The sequence below is a fragment of the Macrobrachium nipponense genome, chromosome 6, assembly GCF_015104395.2.
Source record: "Macrobrachium nipponense isolate FS-2020 chromosome 6, ASM1510439v2, whole genome shotgun sequence".
Lineage (NCBI taxonomy): Eukaryota > Metazoa > Arthropoda > Malacostraca > Decapoda > Palaemonidae > Macrobrachium > Macrobrachium nipponense.
In genome coordinates this window covers 27,626,044-27,652,365 of record NC_061108.1, presented here as the reverse complement: position 1 = coordinate 27,652,365, position 26,322 = coordinate 27,626,044, and the positions used below count along the sequence as shown (strand labels likewise).

At 44.2% G+C, this 26,322-nt stretch overlaps 1 protein-coding gene across 2 annotated transcripts in view; it reads left to right on the top strand.

Moving 5' to 3' along the window:
- Positions 1–9,974, top strand: part of LOC135216774 (cyclin-H-like) — a 123,411-nt gene extending 113,437 nt beyond the window's left edge. The window contains exon 9 of one of the 2 annotated variants that reach the window (XM_064252257.1): positions 9,111–9,974. In XM_064252257.1, coding sequence (XP_064108327.1) covers positions 9,111–9,340 — 230 coding nt within the window. In that variant the 3' untranslated portion in view covers positions 9,341–9,974. The remainder of the gene's footprint in view (positions 1–9,110) is intronic. The other variant, XM_064252256.1, reaches the window with a different exon arrangement.
- Positions 9,975–26,322: the final 16,348 nt, after the last annotated feature.

The following is a 26,322-nucleotide window of genomic DNA, read 5'->3' as shown; positions in this document are numbered from 1 at the left end:
CAATTGCAAATGCAAGACTGCATCTACAAGAGCTGTATACCAATCGAAGTGGGCTTCCTTCAGGGCATGGTGTAAAAAGGAGGGAGTTTCCTCTTCCACGACCTCTGTGAACCAGATAAGCCGATTTTCTGCTCTTTCTCAGGAATGTGCATTAAATTAGCAGTCCTACCATCAAGGGATATAAGAGCATGTTTGTCAGCGGTTTTTAGGCACAGAGGCCTGGGACCTTTCTGACAACAAAGACATTCATGATCGCTTAAAATCTTTTGAGACTTCGAAGATTCCCCAAACGAGACCGCCTTCATGGAACCTTGACGTGGTTCTTAGGTTCTTAATGTCAAGTCCTTTTGAACCACTTCATGCAGCGTCTCTTCGAAACTGGACAAGGAAGGCTCTTTTCCTAACTTCTCTGGCGACGGCTAAGAGAGTTAGTGAAATACAAGCTTTTAGTAATCTAGTGGGATTCAAAGGAGACAACGCTGTCTGCTCTTTGAGCCCAACTTTCTTGGCAAAGAATGAAAATCCTTCTAACTCTTGGCCGAAAAGCTTCGAGATCAAGGTATGTCAAGTCTGGTGGGCCAAGAACCAGAGAGAGCCCTGTGCCCTGTCAGGGCTCTCAAAGTTCTATGTGCATAGAACAAAAGAGGTAAGAGGTCCCTCAGGTAATCTCTGGTGCTCTGTGAAGATACCAGAGTTGCCTCCTTTATCTAAGAATGCTGGTTTGCTTTCTTTCTGAGGGAACGTCATTAAAGAGGCTCATTCATCTTGCCAGAAGACTGATTTTGAGCCTCTTACGAGTGAAAGCTCACGAAGTTAGAGCTGTCGCTACCTCTCTTGCCTTCCAAAAGAATATGTCAATCAAGGACATTCTTGATGGCACCTTTTGGAGGAGCAACTCTGTCTTCGCCTCACATTACCTACGGGATGTGAGAACGATTTATGACGACTGTAATTCTCTTGGGCCATACGTTTCTGCAGACACAGTCTTGGGGGCTGGAGGTAGCTCTTTCCCTGTCCCTTAGTTAGGTTTAGGTTAGTTTTTATTGTTGTAGGTTGTGGTGAGTCTTGTGTGAAGATCTCCCATCCCTTAGTTTAGTATTCAAGGGGTCTTTGGATAGTTGGTCAGGTGGTGGTCAGTTGCTTCGTTGCCCTCATATGTATGGCTCTATGGTCTTGTCACGTTGAGGTCACGTCCCCGTTGACAGATCATCCAGAGCGCACCAGCCCTACAGGTCTTCACCTGGCTGGCAACTCTGATAAAGCAAAAGCAGGCTTAAGTGACAGTATCACGAGTCTACTTTGCTAACAGGTGAGGAACCAAGATATACATCATCTACTTAATTTAAGTTTCCTATAAATCCTATTCTGTCTCTTCCCACCATCCGAAGGTGGGATTCAGCTATATATGATATCTGTCAAGTAAGTGGCATGAACAAAATGTTATTGTTATAATACAATTAAGTTTGTTCATACTTACTGGCAGATATATATGATTAAAGTGCCCATCCTCCTCCCCTCAGGAGACAGGGGCATTAATAAAATATGAATAGAAAATGGGAATGGTTCCTGATATCCGCCTCCCAGCGGCGGGAATGGGTACTACCACCTGGCCGCCCACTGCGTGTGCCGCGAGTTTTGAAATTCTGTCGGACTTCAGAAAATACAGCTATATATATATCTGCCAGGTAAGTAGAACAAACTTAATTGTATTATAACAATAACATATTTTTCATGATTATTTCCAAAACATATGTAAGATTTTTCCTAAAAATTTCACACTCTTCACATCGTTTTTTATTATTTCTAAGCCTCGTAAAGATGTTCTGATTGATATAGGAAATAATTCAATCATTTGCCAACATAATAACACTAACCAGAAGTGTATATCAGTTATAGTTCAGATGTACCGAATTTTATAAAAATAAATTTGTTCATGAAACTTACCTGTCAGATATATATATAGCTGTATTCTCCGACGTCCGACAGAATTTCAAAACTCCCGGCACGCAGTGGGCGGCCAGGTGGTTAGTACCCATTCCCGCCGCTGGGAGGCGGATATCAGGAATCATTCCCTTTTCTATTCAGATTTTTCTCTGTCGCCGGTCGGTAAACAACTGTTTACAGACCTCCGCCTAGGATTTTGAAACTTCTTGTGCTAACTTGAGTATTCTGATTGACTTTTGGTTTTGATTTGGCTTGTTGGCTTGGCATACGTGAGTGGAGTTTGATTTGATTTGGATTTGGCTTGACTTTTCTTTGATTTACGATGTCTTGGATCTAGCTCTGCTAGCTTCAGGGTGTGTAAGGTGCATGAATGTAAGGTGAGGTTGCCGAAAGCTTCGGTAGACCCTCATTCAGTGTGCTCGAAATGTCGTGGTCATGTATGTATGTTGAATGATAGATGCATCGAGTGTGAGCAATTGACTGAAATTGAATGGAAGGCATATATTCTTACGTGAAGCTTTGAGCATGATAGAATCAGGAGGTCTTCCTCTAGGAGTGCTTCTGTGAGTAGAAGTCAAGGTAGAATTGTATCTCCATTAAATCCTCTGTAGATGTATCAACAACCGGATCCTGTTGTATTGCCTCCGAACAATCAGGAAGTGTCTGCAGAAGGAAGCGTATTATTTACGATCATGGAGTCGATTCGCGCCTTGGAATCTAAAGTGATTGCTCTACAGTCAAATGTGAATTGTGATAAAAGTGTTAGTGCATCTAGTGTAGTGGAAGGGTGTCAGATCGGTCCCATAATGCCTCTAGGCCTAGGCCCCTGCCGGACTCCCAGGCCTTAGGGAGAGGGCAAGCCGAAAGCCGAAGGAGGGTTACGGGATCTAATGACCGGTCTGACGTCCCTTCGGCAGAAACTGAGGACGAAATCTCAGGCTGCCGGTGTTCGTGCACGGGCACGAATACTTAAACGAGTGCTCTCTTCTTCCGAGACTTCCTCTCCTCGCCGAGGTTAGGGACGCTTGGAAGACCTCTCAGGGGGAGAAGCGGCAGGGGCGCAAGTTTGTCGCACAAGCGGCCGTCGCCCTTGTCGCCCTCTTAAGAGAGGTTTCAGAGACGAGGACGCTTAACGTCCTTCTGATCATTACGTAGATCGTCACCTGAAGATTTTGAAGCTTTTTCCGCACAGAAAAGGAACAAGACTTCATCAGGGGAGGACTCTTTCGAGCGTCCAAGTCGCTCTAAGCTTGTTCCTGAGTTGAAGGAAAGGGCATCCTCCCCGCCCATCTTCCCTCGCACAGGATGAGTTCCTTCTCCTGATCGAGAACTTTCCCCTTCAAGGAAAATGCTTTGGGAAATGCAGAGACAGTTAGCCTCCTTTTTTGAGAGAAAGGAGGCAGAAACTAGTCATAGAAGGAAGGATAGGTGGCTGCCTGTTAAGAGAACTAGGCAGTCCCCGGCTCCTACTCCGCGTTTTTCGGCCTTTGAGTCTCCTCCTAGTAGCCGACGCATTAGAGAACGTGATTACGTTCCTCATGAAAGGGTGTCTAGGAGAGACGAATTTGACAGAGACGTGAGTTGTCGCACAAGCGGCCAGCGTCTTTGTCAAAAGGCCGAATGCTCAAGGATCAATATCGGAACGTCAAGCTTTGCATGTTAATGATCACGCTCGGCGTCTTAAGCAACGAAGCGCTTACCAGGACGCTCGAGAAGACGCTTTTCAAGACGCGCGGATCGCTCGCCAAGACGCTCCAACTGACGCTGTTCAGGACGCACGGCGTCCTACACATCATGACGCTCAGCAAGACGCTCAAGCTGACGCTGTTCAGGACGCACGGCGTCCTACACATCATGACGCTCAGCAAGACGCTCGAGCTGACGCTCTTCAGGACGCACGGCGTCCTTCACATCAGGACGCTCTGCAGGACGCTTCTCAGAACGCACGGCGCCTTGCATATCGGGACGCTTTCCAGGACGATCAACAGTTGAGTCCGAAACGTCAGGATGTTTCTCAGGTTAAAGTGTCGAAGTCATCGCGATCTTTGAAAGGCGCTGATGACCGAGAGAAGGATTCGTCTAGTGATCGCTGCCCTACTGATGATGACGAACCAAATGCGTCAGCGTCGTCAGACTATAAGACGTTGACGGATTTACTTAAGAAATTATTCCCAGATAATTTTCAAGCGCCCAATTCCTTGCTCTATACCTTCTTCACAATTTGCCTCATCGAAGGCCAGGAAGGCCCCTGGCTTCGTTAAGATGGCCACTTCGCTCTCTGCGAAGAGAGCGTTTAAGAGAGTCCAGGATTGGATGGACTCAAGGAAGGTAAAGGGAAGACTTCGTTTTGCACTTCCTCATCTAGACTGAAAGGGAGAGCTGCGGGAATCTGGTACGAAACAGGAGAAGAAGCAGGATTGAAAGCACCGTTCTTCTCAAGGAGATTTCGCCAATTTGGTGGACGCTCCAAGGAGGTCTTATTTGTCATCGGCTAAGGTTTCCTGGACAATGACGGAGACGGATCATCACCTCAAGGGGTTATATAAGACGCTAGAGGTGTTTAACTTTTTAGATTGGTGCCTCGGGGCTCTGGATGTACAATCGAGGAGTCAAGACTCAATTTCGCTGGAAGAGCTTTCGAGTGTATTAGCTTGTATGGATAGAGCAGTAAGGGATGGCTCTGATGAGTTAGCATCTCATTTTGCTACAGGTCTGCTAAAAAAGAGAGCTCTCTATTGTAGCTTTACGGCGAAAGCAGTTTCTCCCGCGTCAGAAAGCGAGTTATTATTCGCCCCCTTCTCTACGCACCTATTTCCGCAGTCCATGATTAAGGATCTGTCGGTAAACTTGCAAGAAAAAGCAACAAGGGACCTCTTGACTCAATCTTCAAGACGACCTACTCCTCAGGCTTCTACTTCAACAGCTCCAGCACCCAAGAAGAAATTTAAGCCCTTTCGTGGAGCACCTTCCTCTAGAGGTTCCTCGAGAGGAAGGGGGTCCTTCAGAGGTAAGATCTCTTCTACCAAGAAGGGAAAAAATTGACGTTTCTGCCCTTCAGGCACCTGTAGGTGCGAGACTCACCTTATTTGCTCAGGCATGGAGGACGATAGGGGCGGACACCTGGACCCTAGATGTGATCGAGAGAGGATACAAGATCCCTTTCCTCGTCTGCGCCTCCTTTGAGCACGAAGCCGATAGACCTGTCGCCCGCATACCAGTCAAGAGAAGCAACAGATCTTACTCGACCTTCTAGATCAAATGTTGGAAAAGAAGGCCGTAGAGGAAGTTCTGATGCTGGATTCCCCAGGCTTCTACAACAGGTTATTCCTGGTTCCGAAGCAGTCTGGGGGATGGAGACCTGTCCTAGACGTCAGCAGACTGAACATTTTTGTAAAGAAAGAAAAATTCAGGATGGAAACTTCTCAGTCTGTGCTAGGGGCCCTTGAGACCAGGGGATTGGATGGTGTCATTTGGACCTTCAAGACGCTTATTTCCACGTCCCGATCCATCCCAATCAAGGAAGTTCCTGAGGTTCGTCTTAAAAGGGCAGGTCTTCCAGTTCAGGGCTTCTGTGCTTCGGTCTGAGTACGGCGCCGATGGTTTTTACTTTCCTCATGCGGAATGTGGCGAAATGGCTTCACCTATCGAAAATAAGAGTCTCGCTCTACCTGGACGACTGGCTAATCAAGTCGCCTTCGAAGTCAAGGTGCCTGGAGGACCTTCAGACGACATTACAGCTGACGAAGGCCCTGGGCCTTATAGTAAATTACGAGAAGTCCATCTGATCCCCACGCAGTCCATCGCGTATCTGGGGATTCAGATGGATTCAGCGGCTTTTCAAGCTTTTCCATCAAAGGAACGTCAGCAGAGATGCTTAGAGAAAGTGTTAGCCTTCTTAGGGAAAGAAACATGCTCGGCGAAGGAATGGATGAGTCTGCTGGGAACCATTTCTTCGCTGGAGAAGTTTGTTTCCCTGGGGAGGTTGCACCTCAGGCCACTCCAGTTTTTTATGGCAGAAAACTTGGAAAGACAAGAATCTAGACTCGACTTTGATTATCTCAAAAACGGTCAAGGATTCATCTGAAGTGGTGGCAAGATCCGACCAAACTCTCGGAAGGGATGTCCCTCAAGCTTTTGAGCCCCGACCTAGTGTTGTTCTCAGACGCCTCCATGGTGGGCTGGGGGAGCAACACTAGGAAAGGAGGAAGTGTCAGGCCTCTGGAGAGGGGAACAGAGGTCCTGGCACATAAACTTAAAAGAATTGTTGGAGGCTATTCGGTTGGCTCTTCAGTTCTTCGAAGAACGATTGGTGGGCCGAGTTATCCAGATCAACTCGGACAACACTACGGCTCTCGCTTACATAAAAAAAGCAGGGGGGGACACACTCTCGATCACTGTTTCGTGATAGCGAGAGACATCCTTCTATGGGCGAAAGCTCGAAACATAGTGATCCTGACAAGGTTCATTTCAGGAATTCAAAATGTTCGAGCGGATCTTTTAAGCCGTCGACATCAGATGCTTCCCACAGAATGGACCCTACATCTAGAAGTTTGTCAAGAGCTATGGAAGTTGTGGGGACGGCCGCTATCGACCTCTTCGCAACCTCGAAACGAAGAGGCTTCCGATTTATTGCTCTCCAGTTCTCGACCCGGAAGCAATAGCGGTAGATGCCATCCTATGGGACTGGACCGGGGATGGATTGTGTACCTTTCATTTTCCCCCGTTCAAACTCTTAGGAGAGGTAACAAGGAAGTTTGCGGCGTCGCCAGGAAGCGAGAATGACTCTGATCGCCCCCTTTTGGCCCTCAAGCGATTGGTTCACGGAGGTCAGTCTCTTCTGGTAGACTTCCCGAGAACCCTGCCAGAGAGAGTCGATCTTCTCAAACAGCCCCACTTCGAGAGGTACCACGGAAACCTCTCCGCTCTGAGTCTGACTGCGTTCAGACTATCAAGAAGTTGGCCAGAGCGAGAGGTTTTTCAAGATCAGTGGCAGAGGCTATTGCCAATGCGAAAAAGAAGAGCTTCCTCTCGAGCAGTTTATCAGTCGAAGTGGACTGTCTTCAGGAGATGGTGTAGGAAGAAAGGTATTTCCTCCTCCACGACCTCTTGTGAACCAAATCGCTGAGTTTACTCCTGCATTTTGAGAAACAAATTGTGGACAAACTAGCAGTGCCCCCACAAATTAACAAAAAGGATACAAGAGTAAATTGCCCCTTTCAGCTGTCTTCCGCCACAGAGGATTAGATTATGACAAATGATAAAGATCTTCACGATCTTTTGAGATCGTTTGAGACAACCAAAGTACTACACAACCAAAGGTTCCATCATGGAACCTTGATGTAGTTCTAAGATTCTTGATGTCGGCTCCCTTTGAACCTAGGCATGCTGCCTCATTGAGAGACACTACTAGAAAGGCGATTTTTCTAACTGCTCTTGCCACGGCAAAGAGAGTTAGTGAAATTCAGGCAATTAGTAAAGATGTGGGTTTCAGAGGACACAGTGCAGTGTGCTCCTTGGATCCTAATTTCTTAGCGAAGAATGAGAACCCATCTAACCCTGGCCAAAACCTTTGAAATCAAGGGGTTAACAGAGTTCATCGGACAAGAGCCAGAGAGAGTCCTGTGCCCTGTCAGGGCTCTCAAATTTTTACATGCAAAAGACCAAAGATTGTCGGGGTCCTTCTAGAACTTATGGTGTTCTGTTAAGAGACCCGACTTTCCTATGTTCGAAGAATGCACTGGCATTCTTTTTACGAAGCACCATCAGGGAGGCCATGCGTCCTGCTCGGATGGTGATATGAAGCTTTTGAAAATAAAAGCCCATGAAGTAAGAGCTGTTGCGACTTCAATGGCATTTCGAAAGAATATGGCACTTAATGATATCATTAGCGCTACTTTTTCCTTTTTGGCGAAGCAACTCTGTGTTTGCTTCACATTACCTGCGGGGTGTGAAGACGGCATATGAGAACTGTGAGTCGCTTGGACCATACATATCCGCAGAAATTGGGTGGTGTTGGGGGCAGGGAGCAGCACAAATACTACCCTATAGAAAAGGGGTAGGTGTGCTTTTTAATTTTGGTGTTGGTTTATGGTTGAAGGGTTGGTTGCTTGAGGGCGCCTTCCCTTTCTTTAGCCTAGAAGTTATGGACTAACTTCGATAGGTTAGGTCAGGTGGTGGTTTTTAGCTTCGTTGCCTCACAGTATGGTCAATATGGTCTAGTCACATTGTGGTGCACGCCCCCGTTGACAGATCATCTAGGAGCGCACCAACTACACAGGGTCACTACCTTGTTGGCAACTCTAGTAAAGCAAAAGCAGACTTCGTGACAGTAATCAAGAAGTCAGCTATGCTAACAGGTAAGGAATCAAGATGTCAATCATCTGCACTTGAGGTGTTTTCCTAAATCCTTCTATTCTGTCCCTTCCCACCTCCAATGGTGGGATTCAGCTATAGATATATTCTGACGTAAGTTTCATGAACAAAATGTTATTGTTATGATACAATAAAGTTTGTTTCATACTTACCTGGCAGATATATATAATTAAAGTACCGCACCCACCTCCCCTCAGGGGACAGTGTATGAAAAATCTGAATAGAAAATGGAATGATTCCTGATATCCGCCTCCCAGCGGCGGGAATGGGTACTAACCACCTGGCCGCCCCACTGCGTGTGCCGGGAGTTTTGAAATTCTGTCGGACGTCGGAGAATACAGCTATATATATATCTGCCAGGTAAGTATGAACAAACTTTATTTTTGTATCATAACAATAACATTTTCCATGTGTGTGTTCTTTTTGGTTTTTGGCCCGGGGGGAAAGTCATGTACCTCATACCCTTATATTTTCGGCCTGAGCACAAGAGGGTTAATGTGTCATAACACAGTAGAATATAGATCATTATACATGCTATGTGGACAGTTTGATGTACGTGTCGCATCAGTACTAAAAATTTTTTGTCTGGGTACAAGATTAATAGAATGGGCTTATTATTTTGCTTAATAGATTTATAATAGTATCCATGGAAACTATTAGTCTCCATTTAAGAGCCTGATTGAACAATTAATCATAGGAACAAGCCTGTTAGTGCATCTTCAGGGTTTTATTTTTTGATAATAGCATGTCTAGTATGGATTATATGTAACCTGCTCCAATTTTTTTATTGTCAGAAATCAAGAAAATGGTAAAGAATGCAGAGGCTCCCATGCCAGATACGAAGCGGAAAGAGATCGAAGCGAAACTGGAGAAATGTCGTAACCAACAAAACAATCCCAATTCTTCACAGTACCGTGCTAATTACTCTGAGATAGATGATGATGACTTGCCTATTGCTGGATCACCCATGCAAGAAGATATTGCTTTGGGAGTGGAAAGGATAAGGTCACCGCCAGCTTATTGATTGTGCAATGCGCATTGCTTATGTGATGGGTTGGCATTTTTTCAATGTGATCCTACAGGTATTTTTTTTTTTATAAGTTTTCTCAATTGAAATATGTCAGGCTGTTTCACAGTAATTTTTTTCACATGTGGCAACTTGATTACCAGTTCATATCAATCCAGCCACCATGAGCTTTTTGTTATACTCATAATTCTTTTTGTTTAGTCTACATTACATGACATGAACTACTATATAGTATTTTTCTGTAGAAGAGTATTTAATTGTATTAAATTATTCAGCATACAGCCTTATCAGTTGTTTTAAGAGTGCATTTGCCTGCATTGCAGTGGCTCAGGGAAAACAATGTTACAGGTACCTAAGAGCCTTTGAAATATTATAGAAGGGGGAATAGTCAGCCAAAAATTGCTGTACTTTTCATTCAGTAATTATTGTTTCCTTCTTAAATTCACTATTGTAGACATCAGTAATGCCGAAGGGTGTACAAGACATTATAAAATCACTGTTATGAAAATCAGAAATAGAAACAATGATTACCTAATTGAATGAAAAGCACTTCACTTTGGTAAAGCCCATGCTGTGTTTAGAAGGTACTTCGTTGTATCAGTTGATATAATTATAGTATTGTAATAAATTACTGTACTGTTTATTAAAACCTGTGTATTATAGTAGTTTGGTGAGAGAGTACAAATAGAGAGAAAAAAAGTTTTGAAAAAAATACTTTTCACAAATTTGGCTATTATTTTCAACGTTGCAAGTTTCCGAACATTACTTTACATGTTACTTGACAGCTTATAAGCAATTACTGCTTGGCATTATTTTAATTTATATTACTAGTATTTTAGTTATATGAACTTAGCTACACATCCATTAATTTACAAGTAAAGTGACAAAAAAACCATCCTATGTTCAGTCAGATAATTTTGGTAAATCAGAAACAAGAGATAAGAAATATTACATTTATTAAAAACAATCCAAAGAAATATGATGCACTTAAGGGGGCCGGCCGGCTAATGCCGTTTTTTAACGACAGGACTTTGACATTCATACCACTTAATAAGGTGACTTGGGACATCTCCAAACCGCATATGATTTTCGCCTCTGACCTTCGGTTTTGTGACGCCAGGGCAATTTATCCCGAAAATAACCATTTTTCAAATTCTATCTCCTCCCTTGATATTTAATATTAAGACCTGGGATTACTACCATATATAGACCTGATGTCGACCTCCAATCAAATGGAGAGTTTTTTTCTAAAAGTCATTTTTTTGCTAGATATGAATTTTTCAATATGGTAAAAAAATAAACCCTATAAATCACGAGAAAAAATTTATAAAAAAAAGACGAAACAAAAATTAGAAAAAAGGGCTCTATTTGATTGTTCTATAATGTCTTTCTGAGTTATATACCAAATTCCAATGTTATAGCTTCAAAACTAAGTGAGGAGATAGATTTTGAAGGTCAATAAGTATAGTTTTGAGATACGGGCGTTCAAAGTTTTCCTTCGTATTTCTATAAAGACAATGTTAATAAATAATGATTATTATGAATGTATATTTCTCTTTTGTGTATTAGTAAACCAAAACTATTTTATTTATCATAATTTAATCATAAATGATGATCCCTTTGCTCATATATCGTAGCCTGGGGCACTGCTTGAGGCAAGATAGGGCACTCCTTCCTACGTAACCCCCTCTCTCCCCTTCACTAACTCGGCTTATTACAGCGAATTTTCTTCTGTATGTTAGCGAGATGTTTTCCTTGTATTTTCCTCTTTGGCATGATGACATTCTTGCCGAAACAAAGATAAACAAACGTAGATGCAAGAGAATGTAAAAGGTGAAACTCGAAGGTGTACTCTCTTTTTACAAAGACAATTTAATAAATCGTGATTATTATGAATTTCATATTCCATTTTGGGTATTAAAAAACCAAATCTATGTTATTTATCATAAATGAAGATCTCTTTGCTCAAAGATCGTAGCCTTTGGCACAGTGTGACGTGTGCTGTCAGGCAAGAAGGGGGCGTTACTTGGCAACCCTCCCCTCTCTCTTCACTAACTACGCGTATATTATGATATTCTGTAATTATACATGAGCGATTTTTCTTCATCTGTATGTTAGCGAGATGTTTTCCTTGTCTTTTCCTCATTGGCATGATGAACTTCTTGCCGAAACATACATAAACATACGTAAAAGCAAGCGAATGTCACGAGGTGAAACTTGAACGTGTAATCTACTTGACGTCTATGGTCCAACTGATTCATGATTGAACCAGATTACCAGATACTCGCTTCAGACGCTTCTGCGAGCCACGGAATCGCTACAGATGCCATTTCTCACAATTTCTTTGCTAATAATTATCAAAATTTACGATAACAGAAGAAATATTGCATTTTCTTGTATGGATGAATGTTTTAGGCTTATTGAGTTATGTTTACTAATTACCCTGTAACTACGAAAGTAAGAGGAATTTTGACGAAATATTTCGTATACGTATTCTCAATTGCCATATGAAGCTCCATGAATTTTTTCATGACTGCATTTTTCGCCCTATACCACCATATATAGGGGTTCCGGCTGGCCCCCTTAAGAAAATTAAAGCAGTTGAGTCAATCATGAATACATGTTGACATGCCTAAGATTTATTGTCACAAATCACAAGGCTTTCACCAATGTATGGCATCACTTTGGTATTTGAGGAAAACAGTTGATGAATTGTAAAAATTTGTGGTGAAAATTTTTATATTTCACCATTTTTTCTTTCCACCTAGTGTATCAGTATTGTAGACTATACAACACAGTAAATATATATAAATTTATATACACCAGTAAATATAGTTATTTACAGTGTTTATCTACAGCTTCAACACAACACATTTGCTAATTATCTCTGCAGGCAGAAACAGAGTCAACTATCACAGATGGCCCTGGATTAAAAAATTTGCATTCCTCTGGAAACTGGGGTAAACTCAGAATAGATCTGCTACAAGCCTGAATTATAATAGATCTGCTACAAGCCTGAATTATAATTTTTCATTAGTAACTTACTAAGTAATTACATAGCTAACAGTTTCTAGCACCGGTAGTGAAAATTCGGAATTCGCGATAGCGATTCTTCTTTGTTTTGGCTATCGGTAACTAGTCCTGGACACTTTTGGGAAGAAGAGGAACAACAGAGCCAGGTACTTCAATTTGTTTCTGCCAGCTTACAACAAGGTTGTGGGTCAGCAGCTGGTTCAGAATTTGAATTGTTTTTCCCTGGAAGTCAGAAAAGTACTTTTTTTTTTTTTTTTTTTTTTTTTTTTTTGGTAGCCATTCGGCATTTGTTTTGATTTGACTTGTAAAGAATTGTGGTTTTATTCGATAATTATCCAGTTAATTTAGTTAATTAGTCTCAATTACTTTATTTGACTTGACTTGTAAATGATGATGTCTGACACTAGTGTAGTGTATCAAGCACTCGTTATTGCAGCAAGCGCAAAACTGCTTGGAGTGAGAAGGATTGGATGTAAAACAGTGGAAGACTTTAGCTTCTTATCTATCTAAATTGGCTGGGGATAGACAAAGAAAAGCTAGTAATAGATAAGACAGATTGACTGCTAGTCTAGAGTTAGATACAGTGGTACCTCGAGATACAAAATTAATCCATTCCAAGGCGCCCTTCGTATCATGAGGTTTTCGTATCTTGGACCATATTTTACATGTAAAATGGCTAATCTGTTCCAAGCCCTCCAAAAACACCCCAGTAAATTTCATAATAAAGCTAAATTGACCTATAAACAATGAAATACTACTACAAATTGGACCATTCAATACCTAACTTAATAACGTAATGCTAATTACCTGTAAATAAAGTGTATTGGTGTACATGGTATACAAGAAATACTGTACGTATGTAGTAAAATGTGGAAGCTTACCTTTCGAGTGAGGCTATCTCCGAAAGTGGCGGCAGAGGAGGAGGACAAACGGTAGATACGTACATACACTTAACTTTACGAAACATAAAAAAATGTAAGGAAAACTAAACTAAAATTTACGAAACACATTAACAAAACTGTAACACTTAACTTTACAAAAAACTAAAATTAAATTTATTAATTTTTTTTTTTACTTTTTTATACTAAATTTTTTTTTTTTTTTTTTTTTTTAAACAAAATTTCAACTTCATCACCACTTTCAACTTTCTGTTTTTTATCACTTGGTTCTTCCTTTTTGCTTACTCCTGTTAATGCTAAAGGCCTCTTTAAAAAATAACTATCCAAGGAAGATTGCTTCTGCCTACTTTTCACAATGTTCCTGAAATGACTCTGGCAAACGTCATTGAACTGTGCAAGCATACAACCTGTGTGAGCCTTTTCGGGGTGTCTTTTTTTTCTATAAATGATTGCACTTTATGAAAAGCGGCTAGAACATCCTTAATTTCTGCCGTTGTCATAGGGTCGCCCTCCTCCTCCTCGCCGCTGTTAGAGAACTCCTCTTGAACGACGTTATGTTGCATGGCCTCCAACTCCTCCAGGTCATCCGTTGTAAGCTCCTCTTGGTGCTCTTCGAGAAGGTCGTTGATGTCGTCCTCGTCGACGACCAGCCCCATGGACTTGCTGAGTGCAACGATCTCGTCAAGATCTGGTTGCAAAATAGTTTCAGGATCGTTAACTGTTTCTGAATCTGCAGCACCAGCTTCGCCCACGTCGAATCCCTCTAAGTCTCGGGCGGATACGACATCAGACCAGAGTTTCCTCCACAAGGAATTCAAGGTTCGCCTCGAAACCTCTTGCCAAGCTTGGTCGATGGGTCGGATGCATATGACGATGTCGAAATGCTCCTTCCAAAATTGACGCAAGGTGAGGTTCGTGGTATCGGTGATGTCGAAACATCTCTTGAAAAGATGTTTCGTGTACAGCTTCTTAAAGTTCGATATCAATAGCTGGTCCATGGGCTGGAGGAGAGGGGTGGTGTTAGGCGGAAGATAAAGAATCTTGATGAAGGAATACTCCGCTAGGATATCTTCCTCAAGGCCAGGAGGGTGGGGAGGGGCATTGTCCAACACCAGCAGACATTTCAGGGTGAGGTGCTTCTCTTTCAAGAATTTATTCACTGTCGGGCCGAAACACAGATTTACCCACTCCGTGAACAAAAGCCTCGTTACCCAGGCTTTTGCATTAGCCCTCCACATCACTGGAAACTTCTCCTTAAGCACTTTGTGGGCCTTGAAGGCTCGATGAGTCTCGGAATGATAGACCATTAGGGGCTTAACCTTGCAATCCCCACTGGCGTTGGAACAAAGTGCGAGCATAAGCCTGTCTTTCATAGGCTTATGCCCGGGTAGCTTCTTCTCTTCCTCCGTGATGTACGTCCGACGAGGCATTTTTTTCCAAAAAAGGCCAGTCTCATCACAGTTGAAGACTTGCTGAGAACTGTAGCCTTCCTTGGTCATCATCTCGTCGAACATCTTTTTAAAGGCTTCGGCTGCTTTTGTGTTCGAGCTGGCAGCCTCCCCATGCTGCACCACTTAATGGATGCCAGTCCGTTTACGAAATTTCTCGAACCATCCATGCGAAGCCTTGAACTCTGGTGTTGGCGTTGAAGTCCCTTCCCCTCCGTCGTCTTCGGCCTGGGCAATCAAATCGCCGAAAATAGCGCTGGCCTTGTGGGAGATTGCCGTCTCCGTTATCGTATCGCCAGCGATTTCTTTGTCTTTTATCCAGACAAGAAGCAGCTGTTCCATCTCGTCGTGCACGTGGGTCCTCTTGCTGGACAAAATAGTGATGCCCTTGGAAGGTGTAGCTGCTTTGATGACATCCTTCTGCTTAAGGATGGTGCCTATTGTCGACGGATTTCGGCCGTATTCCTTGGCGATCACACTCAATCGCATACCAGCTTCATACTTCTTGATAATCTCCATCTTTGTCTCCAAAGAGAGCATTCGCTTCTTTCCGTGAATTTCAACTTTCTTGGGACCCGTGACTACATATATACTGTACGTAATTTACATATAAGTAGAATAAAGTTTTCACACAACACAATAAAGTACGTATACTGCAACGAAATCACTAATGAATTTACATTACTAAACGAAATCGTTAGACTGAACGAATACCGTGTGCGTACGATAACGATGCTGCTACCGAGTGGCCGAGGCACGCCGCTACGTACATAGATGCATCATGGGAGGGATGCTGTCCAATAGGAGAGAAGGATCTCATGGCGGTGACTAGCATCAGGAACCAATGGGAGAGCAGGAGGATGGTGGCGAGTCTACTCAGTTGGCGGCGCGCGAGTTTCAAAATTATCGGTGGTTCGGGCGAATCTCGAACTTAACAGAAACCTTTCGTATCTTGAAAACTTTTCGTATGTAGAGCCGTTAAATTTTTCGTATTAGCTTTCGTATCTCGAGTTTTTTGTAAGTTGAGCCTTTCGTATCTCGAGGTACCACTGTAGATCTATTGATGTCTGATTGTTTCTGGCCCTGCTGTTTCTCCCATTCTCAGCCCTTTTGCTATATTCCTCCTAATCCTGATCCCAACTCCCAGGTTCTTAACCCCAACACCATTGCCGCATTGGAAAGTACTAAATTCGAAGTAAGTTTAAAATATTTAATACTACAGTGACTCAATTAGGTCATTCAGTGAAAGCTCTCATGGAGCACAGAAGTGTTGTAAGTGAAGTGCCAGTGGAGGAGCTGGCTGTCCATCCTGCTGATTCTCTAGGCAAAGGTCACTGGCATACTCTCCTGTAAAATCACGAGGGAGAAGCCATACCGGAAGCCCAAAGGTCAGTAGGGTCTGCCCACAGGCAGTCGGCCACAGTCTCCCATCACTAAATCCCAGGTGAAGACAGCAGACAGCCACTGAAAAGGTGTCTTTGCAGAAGTGCACTGTCTTTCCTCAAGTTCCGAGGCTATCAGCCCTGAAAAGAGGCACCAGTGGCGGTATAGTGGTTCTTCCAGACCACTGAAAAGGTCTGCAGCTGACGCTTCGGCAGCTCTAGCAGTTCCGTGTAAGAAGTCTAGAGAAGCCGTACCTTTGTGAAGCTTTTGGGAAAGCCCGGAGAGGTTTTCTCCGTAGAGCTCATCGTCAGTTAAGAGCCGAGAGAGCGTGCCTGTGTCTAGAAGTGCAGCTGTCCGAGAAGCGTGCCTGTTGTCTTTCGCAAGCAAGTTGGCACCCGAACGTTCAGGGGCTAACAAGCGCCAGTCAGCGACAAAGCTCTCAGCATCTTCCAAGTACTCAGTAGTTGATCGCCAGTGGAACAACCAGTAAGGAACGTTCACTCAGTATTAATGGAACAGCCAGTTCCCAAGCGACAAACAGTGAAGGATCCCAATTGATCCTTTGCGTCTTCATCAAGTTGGGTGCGAGAAGAGGGTTTTATAGCGAATTCGGCACATCAGCAAGATCCAGTGAGATGAGGACAGTCTAGAGATCCTGTCCAACAGAAGTTGGATGACATTGTAGGCTACTTAAAGAGGTCTTGTGTGCCGAAACCCACCAGTGATCCTCTCCTTTCCAGTGTCATCAGTAGAAGAGGAAGAAGTCAATGTATCAGAAGAGGGTTCGTCATCTTCAGCTTATGCAGCACTACTGAAGTTTTTGTTGCATACACATCCTACTTTCGTCTCTCCAGCAGCTCCTGCTTTTCCTACTGCAATTCTTCAGTTAAGTGTTGTACAGGAAGCAACAAAGCTGCCAAAGATGGTTTTGTCAACCTGTGTGAAGAAAGCCTTTAAGGAAGTGGACTTGTGGCTTACGGACAAGAGAGAGAGAGGGAAGGCTTGTTTTAGCTATCTGCATTCACACCTTCTAATTAGTAGGTATGCATACTATGTGAATAGAAAAGCTCCTTCCTTGGGAGTTTCTGCCTCCTCTCAAGGGACTTCTCTAGCCTTATAGATTCAGCCCGAAGGTCAGCATTTTCTGTTCTCAAGATAATGTTATCCTCACCAGAACTCGATCATCTTTTCAAGAATACCTTCAAGGTTTTAGAGATTATTAGTTTTTTGGATTGGTCTGTAGGAGCCCTGGCAAAGAAGATTCAAGATTACCCAGACTTCCCCTCAGACATAGGAGCGGATCTGCTTGATGTCCTGTTTTGTGCAGACAAGTTAGTAAGGGACGCTTCGAGATACATAGCCTCCCTTTATGCAATGGGAGTGTTGAAAAAGAGGGAGCTTTGGTGTTCTTTTACCACTAAAGGAGTCACTACGGTTCAGAATTCTGCTCTTCTATTTCCATCTTTAGTAAAGGACTCCCTCTTTCCTACGTTTTGAGTAGTGACATAGCATTGGGTCTTGAGAAGAAGTCCACACAAAAAGCTATTCCATCAAGCATGAAGGTAGCTTCCCCTTTGCAGCCCTTTTGGCAGTAGACTGAGATTGGACCCCAGAATGAGATCAAATGTCCGCTTTGGCTCTTGAGCCATTAAGAAAAATTCTACAAGATCAGACCCCAAAAAGTGAAAGCGATCTCCTCCGTGCACCAGTAGGTCCAAGACTCCAGCAATTTTGGGAAGTATGGAGCAAGAAGATGCAGAACCATGGGTAATGGAAGTACTACTAAGATTCGGGCATTCAATTCCATTTCTAGAAAAGCCCCCCTTATTCATGAAGCCTATTGTCTTGACTGCCTACTCAGTAGGCTCAAAGAAGTTTTCAGCTCTCGCAAAAGAAGTTCATGCCCTCCTCGAGAAGAGAGCAATAGAGTTAGTTAAAGACAAGACCTCAGAGGGATTTTACAGTCGGCTGTTTTTGGTGCCAAAGTTGGCAGGAGGTTGGAGACCAATTTTAGATATGAACGCCCTGAATGTTCTTGTTCAAAAGACGAAATTTTGTATGGGGACAAATTGCTCCATTCTATTGGCAATGTGCCAGAGAGATTGGATGGTCTCTATAGACATGAGGGATGCATACTTCCACATCCCAGTGCATCCAAAACCAAGGAAATATATCAGATTTGTATTGCAAGATCAAGTATATCTGTTCAGGGAGCTCTGTTTCGGCTTGTCAACGGGCCCACAGGTGTTCACAAGGGTTCTAGTTCCTCTAGCAGGATGGCTGCATATAGAATGAATAAAGATAGCTCTGTATCTGGACGACTGGCTTCTTCACTTTTAGTCAAAGGAGCAGTGCAAGGAGGATTTAAAAAGGACACTAATGTTTACTGAGGAGTTAGAGTTGTTAATAACTTCCAAAAGTCTCAGCTGGTTCCATCTCAAGAGATAGTTTATTTGGGGATGACACTGAACTCAAAGAGATAGTTTATTTGGGGATGACTCTGAACTCTCTTCTTTTTCAGGCTTTTCCGGCCCCCAAAAGAGTGGAGTCTTGTCTTCAGACATTAGAAGAGTTTCTCACGCTTCAACATTACTCGGCCAACAAGATTGTGAGCCTGATTGGGCTTTGGCCTCGATAGAACAGTTCGTGTCATTAGGGAGATTCCACATGAGAGTGCTTCAGTTCTATCTCAGGGCCAGCTGGGACAGAAAAAGTCAGCCCGATTCATTTGTGTTTCCGATAACACGAGATGAAGAAGTCATCTGCTTTGGTGGAAACCAGAAGGAAGACTTCAGGAGGGAAAGTCTTCACCCACAGAACCCCAACCTGAAATTCTATGCTGATGTGTTGGATGTAGGTTGGGGAGCTCTACTAGAGACCAAGAAAGTGTCTGGAGTATGGTCTCAGGAGGAAAAGGAGATGCACATAATTGTGAAAGAGTTAAAAGCTATTTACTTAGCAGGAGCTTTGCATCAGAGGTATACGACAGAACAATAGCAGTGCACTCAGACAACATGACGGGACTAGTGTACATCAGCAAACAAGGGCGAATGCACTCCATTTTACTGTGCCAATGTTACGGCCTCAGAGAGAGAGGTCCGCTTCAGGTTCGATATGGAAAAGAAAAAAAAAAAAATTCAACACCATCAGTTGAAACTGGGTATACGAATATAGAAAGAAACACTAACACAACAAAGGTTTATTTACAAGCTTACTAACAAAGGTAAATGGAGAATGGTATCTCCTGTTTATATAAAAAAATAGAATCTTACACTGCATGGACTGGGGGAACAGTGAGGGAATGGAAGTACTTGCCGGCCGGTTTGGCAACTCGAAACGATGGCTTCACAAAAGGAGAACTGCGATTGCCGACGTCTTCTTGACTCCGTATTGCAGAAAATAATGTCTACTCTTGATACATGAGGGGCAGGAACTTCCCAAAACCTCTAGCAGAACGTCTCTTCTCTGAAGTCTCCCCCAACGTCCGAAAGAACTCGGTCGTCCACTCTGAAGATGGCTTGACCAAAATTCAAAACCAACTCTCGAGTAACTTTTCTTCTGTCCTTCGTCGGTCCCTTTTTCTCTTATCTCTCTTGGATGATCTCTGCTGCTGCTGATCTCTCACGATAAATCTGATCTGTGGCTCTTACTGAGGATATCTCTCTGACTAACTGATGATCTCTCCTGTGACTCGTACTGATGATCTCTGCTTCCTCCTACTTTGTCCGTCGTATTTATACGGTATTCTGGGGGCGGAGCCTACGGCAAACGTCACAGACTCCCGAGATTACCGGAACTTCTTAGATGAATCTAGACGAGGTATTGCATCAGAAATCGCGGCGTTTCTCACGTCACGTCGATGCCTGTCGAGTTCCACAAAACTCCTTCCGATTCTAGAACCATCATGAGAACAGGCACCTCCAACAACATGTGCGAATGCCTCCTTACTGCCGAACTTCTTGTAAATGCGTTTTCCTTTCCTTTATCTTCCTTTGTTATAAAGCAATTACCATCACACACCCCCCCAAAAGAGAAAAAAAATGAAATCAACTGATTTTATTTTTTTCTAAAGAGAAATAAGAATTAAACAGCGGGGAAACAATTCTGCATAAAGCTTTAATACTTCTTCATTCACTCAACCACTCGTGCCAAAACAGAAAACGGTCACTAGGCTACTCATTCTGAGAAATCTCTAGAGAGGCTATCAGCTATCACATTATCCTTTTCTCTTACTTTTTCCGTTTTCTGAACTGATTAAAACTTTGAAATGCTAAAACACCTCTTGTGTTTTTTTTTCTCAAAACTAATTTCTCTCAGTAACTAATTTCTCTCACAAAGAACACTGATGGTGGCCATGGTCCTGGGCGTTCTTTATAATTCTGAAGCAAATTTACATTCATTGCCTTTGCTCTACTCTTACCCACATTAATTCTATAATCTACATTTCCCCTCTCCTCTAACACTGAAAAAGGACCTTTGAACTTATAAGGTAAAGCGGAACCTTCTTTTTGGACTAGTACTAAAACTTTCTTTTACACACAAACTTCTCTTGTTTGCTCTAAGATCATGTTTCCCTTCAGTTTCCCCTTGACATCCTCTCACGTTCTCTTTTTTCTAAGTGCCAAGCACTTCCGTTCTCCTCTGCTAGCTGCCAAACATCTCTTAGATTGTTTTTATAATACTCTAGATTAGTTATGCAATAATCTCTACCCTTACTTCTAGGCAAAGGTCCGACCATATCGATAAATACATTCTCAAAAGATTCGCCTACCGAAGGAATATTACACAATGGAACTCTGGGAATTACTTGAATTGGTTTCCCGGCAAATTGATATTCATGACAGCTTAAAATATACCTCTTTACGTCAGTTTTCATTTTAGGGCAAAAGTACGCCCTACTAATATACTTGAAAGTTTTATTTACTCCCAAATGTCCTTGCTCATTGTGTGCTAACTTCAAAACTAGCTCTTGAAGCCTCCTAGGAACCACTAATTGTTCGGTGATTTCCCCTTTACTACCTGACTTCGGTTGAACATAACGACACAAAACTTTGTCCTTTAAACAAAAAGTTTCCTTACACATCATCGAGATCATCATCCAGTTCACATTAAAAAATTCGGGTTAGTGTCTCATCCTCTCTCTGCAACTTGACTAGCTCATCCTTATCCAAAATGTTAGAGCCTAATTCATCACCATAACTAGGACTAGGTACCGGTACATTTACTACGTTAGTCTCGACAGCTACGCCTTCCCCTTGGCTATCACTGTCAACGATTGAGTTAGGTTTCTCGGCCACGCTCATGCCAAGATCAACCTCGCTACCTCTATCACACTCGTTTGAATCCACGAACTTACTCACGTTCGAATCCACGAACTCACACTCGTTCAAATCCACGAACTTACTCTCGTTCGAATCCACGAACTCACACTCGTTCGAATCCATGAACTTACTCACGTTCGAATCCACGAACTCACTCTCGTTCAAATCCACAAACAAATTATGACCATAGTCTACGTCTGTATCTAAACCCGACCTGGTTACTACCATTTCAGGCACTGGAATATTCCTCACAACAGGATTCACATTCTTGGATAAAGCTAAGTCATTACCGACAATAATGTCAACGCCATTGATGGGAAAACTGTCCACAACTGCAAGTTTCACTTCTCCTGACACTACCTGACTTTCTAAATTCAACTTCAACAAAGGACAAAGAACACAAGTGTTAGGAAATCCACCTAACATGACTTTCTCTTCCATATTGATTTCTGCCCTGTGTGGCACTCTTTCTCCTAATCAGTGAGACAGCAGCTCCTGTGTCTCGAAGCAGGACTACTTCTCTCGAATCTACTCCTCCAAGAGAGGAAACTACGCCTTCTGACAGAAATTCACCAAAAATTTTCCTAGTTTCTCTCATCACATCATTCCTACTTGATGAAAGGTTAACTAGAGACACTGGTTTCCTACCATCCTTCCTTTCCACTGCACAATTTCTCGCTAAATGCCCTTTCCCATTACATCGGAAACAAGTTAATTCTGAGCCACTAGATGCCACCTTACTCTTACAAACCTTAGACGTATGACCCGGCTTTCCGCATGTATAACAGGAATAGTCACTTTGTTCATGAAACTTACCTGTCAGATATATATATAGCTGTATTCTCTGAAGTCCGACAGAATTTCTAAAACTTACGACACACGTAGTGGGAGTTAGGTGGTTAGTACCCATTCCCGCCACTGGGAGGCGGGTATCAGATTTTCTTTGTCGCCGTTACTGTGAACACCTGTTTCCAGTACCTCTGTCTCAGGATTTTGGAAAACTTCTTGGCTATTTGAGTATCCTATTGACTTTTGGTTTTTTACTTTGGATCGGTAGCTAGGAGCCACACGTTGATTGTGGATTGATTTGGATTTTGGCTTGTTTTTTCCTTTAACAAAGATGTCTGGGTCTAGTTCGGCTAGCGCCAGGGTGTGTGGTAAGGATGAATGTAAGGTGAGGCTACCGAAGGCTTCGGTGGACCCTCACACAGTATGTAAGAGTTGCAGGGGACAATTGTGTATATATGATCGCTGCAAAGAGTGTGAAAGTTTGACTGATTCCCAATGGAAGGTGTATGAATCCTATGTTCGAAAGTTGGTGCGTGATAGGATAAGGAGGTCTTCCTCCAGGAGCAAGTCAGATAGTAGACAGGGCAGTAATGTTTCTCCCTCTAACCCTCCTGTAGAGTTTGCAACTCCTAACCCTGTAGTGTTGCCTTCGGGCCCTCAAGTGGTGTCTGCGGAGGGTAATGCCCTTTCTGTTATTTTGGATTCGTTATGGAATCTCGAATCCAAAGTGCTCGCCTTAGAAAATAGGCATAGTGCAGTGATAGTGCCCCTAGTGAAGTGGAGGGGGAGTCAGATCGGCCCTATAGCGCCTCTAGGCTGGGACCTCTGCCGGACTCCCAGGACTCAGGGAGAGGGCATGTCGAAGGCCGAAGGAGGGTTACGGGGATCCCCCACCGATCTGACGTCCCCTCAGCAGTACCTGTAGCCACTTCCCAGGCTGCTAAGGAGCGTGCTCGTGCACGTCTTCTGAAGGATTGTTTTTCGTCTTCCGACGCGTCCTCCCCGCGCAAGGGGTGGGAATCTCGTTCGGATTCGCGGCCTTTGAAGAGGAGCTTCCGAGAGCAGGATGCTTCACGTCCTGTTGTGTCTGATTTGCGGTCTTCTCCAGAGAGCTTCGCTGCTTTTCTGCCACAGAAGAGGACTAAGACGTCATCCGATGATGACGCCTTTGAGCGCCCCAGTCGCTCTAGATCCAGGGCAGTTCCTGTGAGAAGGAAGAAGGCGTCCCTTCGCCCCTCATCTTCTCACAGGCACAGCTCTTCTCCTATGAAGGAGCCTTCTCAGACCGAGATCATCCGCTCTATGCAGCAACAGCTTTCTGCTTTGCTTGAGCAGAAAAAGGCAGTACCACGATGTAGGAAGGATGACAGACTGCCGATTAAGAGGACCAGACAGTCTCCCTTGCCTTCACCTCGTTCGTCTCTTTCGCCTGTGTTGTCGCCCTCTAGATTTCGTACTGCTCCCCAGCGTACTTCTAGAGGTGAAGGCAAACGTCTTCTGGCACGTTCCCCCTCGGGGAGAGTGCAACATCACTGCTTTTGGGGCAAGGATTGTTTTCCTGCTCCTTTGGACGCTCCCCTCTCTTCTCTGCGTGACGCTTGGTATTCCGATCATGACGCTTCTGCTTATGAGGACGTTGCCCCTGTTGGATCTTCTTCAGTGCTAGCTGCTTCACGCAGTAAGGAGCGTGCTTCTAAGCATGTTGCCCCACGAGCTCTCAAGATCTCGTCATTCTGCTGCGCCTCAGACTTCTCGGTTGGACGCCCGACGTGACGTTGGTTTTGACGCTTGTCAGGACGCGGGGCGGGATGCTCGTAGGGACGCTCTGATGGATGCTGACACGGACGTTCGTCAACGCTCGGACGCTTTTCCCGACGCCGTTCGTGACGCTTCTCTCTCTCAAGCAACACCGCGTCTGTCTTCGCTTCAGGAAGTGGTTGATTTGGTTCCTGAACCTGCTGGAATGGAGGATGCTATCTCTAGTGCTTTGCCTTCATCGTCTCGGCATCGTTCTTCAATGAGACTTGGACCTAAAGGTCTTTTGCCCCTTCCTTCGGTGGTGCAGTCTAACAAGGAAGAAGGGGAGTTAAGCTGTTCTTCGGATGATGTTAACGAAGAGCAACCTTCTACATCTGCTTCGTCGGATTATCAAGTCCTGGCTCACCTTCTCCGTGACTCGTTCGGTGAGACCTTTCAACCCTCTGCTCCTCCTTCTCCTCCTTCGCAATTTTCATCTTCAAAAGCAGCAAGACCTCGGGTTTCGTCAAGATGAGGACATCCCTGTCTACCAAGAGAGCTTTCCGTAAAGTCCACGAATGGATGGAGTCAAGGAAAGCGCAAGGGAAGAGGAACACCTTTGCCCTGCCTCCATCTAGACTTAGTGGTAAGGCAGGGATGTGGTATGAAACGAGAGAAGAAGTGGGTCTGAAGGTTCCTACTTCTGCTCAAGGGGACTTTGCCAGCCTCGTGGATGCACCGAGAAGGTCACTCCTTGCTTTGGCAAAAGTGACATGGACGCCTTCAGAACTTGATCACCATCTGAAAGGCCTCTTCCGTTCTTTAGAGGTGTTCAACTTCTTAGACTGGTGCTTGGGTGTTCTTGACAACCAGTCTCGTAAGCCGGATTCGATTAGCCTGGGGGAGCTGTTCCCAGTGTCTTGGCATGTATGGACAAGGCTGTCAGAGATGGTTCGGAGGAGCTAGCCTCTCATTTCTGCACAGGGCTGTTGAAGAAGAGAGCGCTGTTTTGCAATTTCACAGCAAAGTCCGTCTCTCCCTCGCAGAAGGGATCAGAAACTGTTGTTTGCTTTTTCCCTTTTTCGAGCCATACTCTTCCCTCGTAAGGCTATGGTAAAGGATCTTGCTGTCAGTTTGCAAGAAAGGCCACACAGGACCTTCTGGCCCAATCGTCACGACATCCTGCTGGCCCTTCGACGTCTTCAGGACATCAGTCTATTAAAAGACAGAAGCCCTTTCGTGGTGGAACATCTGCTAGATCTTCCCCCCTGAGGAAGAAGCCTTCCCAGAGGAAGAGCCACTGCTAAGTCCAGGGGCAAAAAATGAGAAATCTGTCCTTCAGTCGCCGGTAGGAGCCAGGCTACGTTTTTTCATGGAAGCCTGGAGAGAGAGAGAGGCGGACACCTGGTCTCTCAACATCTTAGAGAAAGGATACAAGATCCCTTTCGTGAAGCCACCCCCGCTGTGTACGTCTCCCAGGGATTTGTCTCCCTCTTATCGTCGGGAGAAGCGACGAATCCTTTTCGATCTGCTCGAGCAGATGCTCGAGAAGGGAGCAGTGGAACAGGTCTTAGACCTGGAATCACCAGGCTTTTACAACAGATTGTTCCTGGTGCCAAAGCAGTCGGGAGGTTGGCGGCCAGTATTAGATGTAAGTCGTCTGAACCTCTTTGTGGAGAAACAGAGGTTCAAGATGGAGACACCTCAGTCAGTCCTTGGCGCCTTAAGACCTGGAGATTGGATGGTATCACTCGACCTTCAGGACGCTTATTTTCACGTCCCGATACATCCCCAATCAATGAAGTACCTTCGGTTCGTCCTGAAAGGGAAGGTATTTCAGTTCAGGGCTCTTTGTTTCGGACTGAGCACGGCCCCGTTAGTGTTCACCATCTTGATAAAGAATGTGGCGAGGTGGCTCCATCTCAACATCAGAATATCTCTCTATTTGGACGATTGGCTCATACGAGCTTCGCAAAACCCCGTGTTGTGGGGACCTGCAAACGACTTTGACCTTAGCTACGTCCCTGGGACTTCTTGTAAACTTCGAAAGTCACATCTGACCCCAACACAGTCCATCGTGTATCTGGGGATTCTGATGGATTCAGTTGCTTTTCGAGCTTTTCCGTCCCAGGAACGTCAGCAACAAGGCTTAGACAAAGTATCAGCCTTTCTAGGGAAAGATTCATGCTCGGTGAGGGAATGGATGAGTCTGCTGGGGACCATTTCCTCGCTGGAGAAGTTTGTTTCCCTGGGGAGGCTGCACCTCAGACCTCTTCAGTTCTTCCTGTCAGACAGCTGGACAGACAAGAACAACCTGGACATGATCCTGAGAATCTCGGAAGAGGTAAAAAGCCATCTAAGATGGTGGC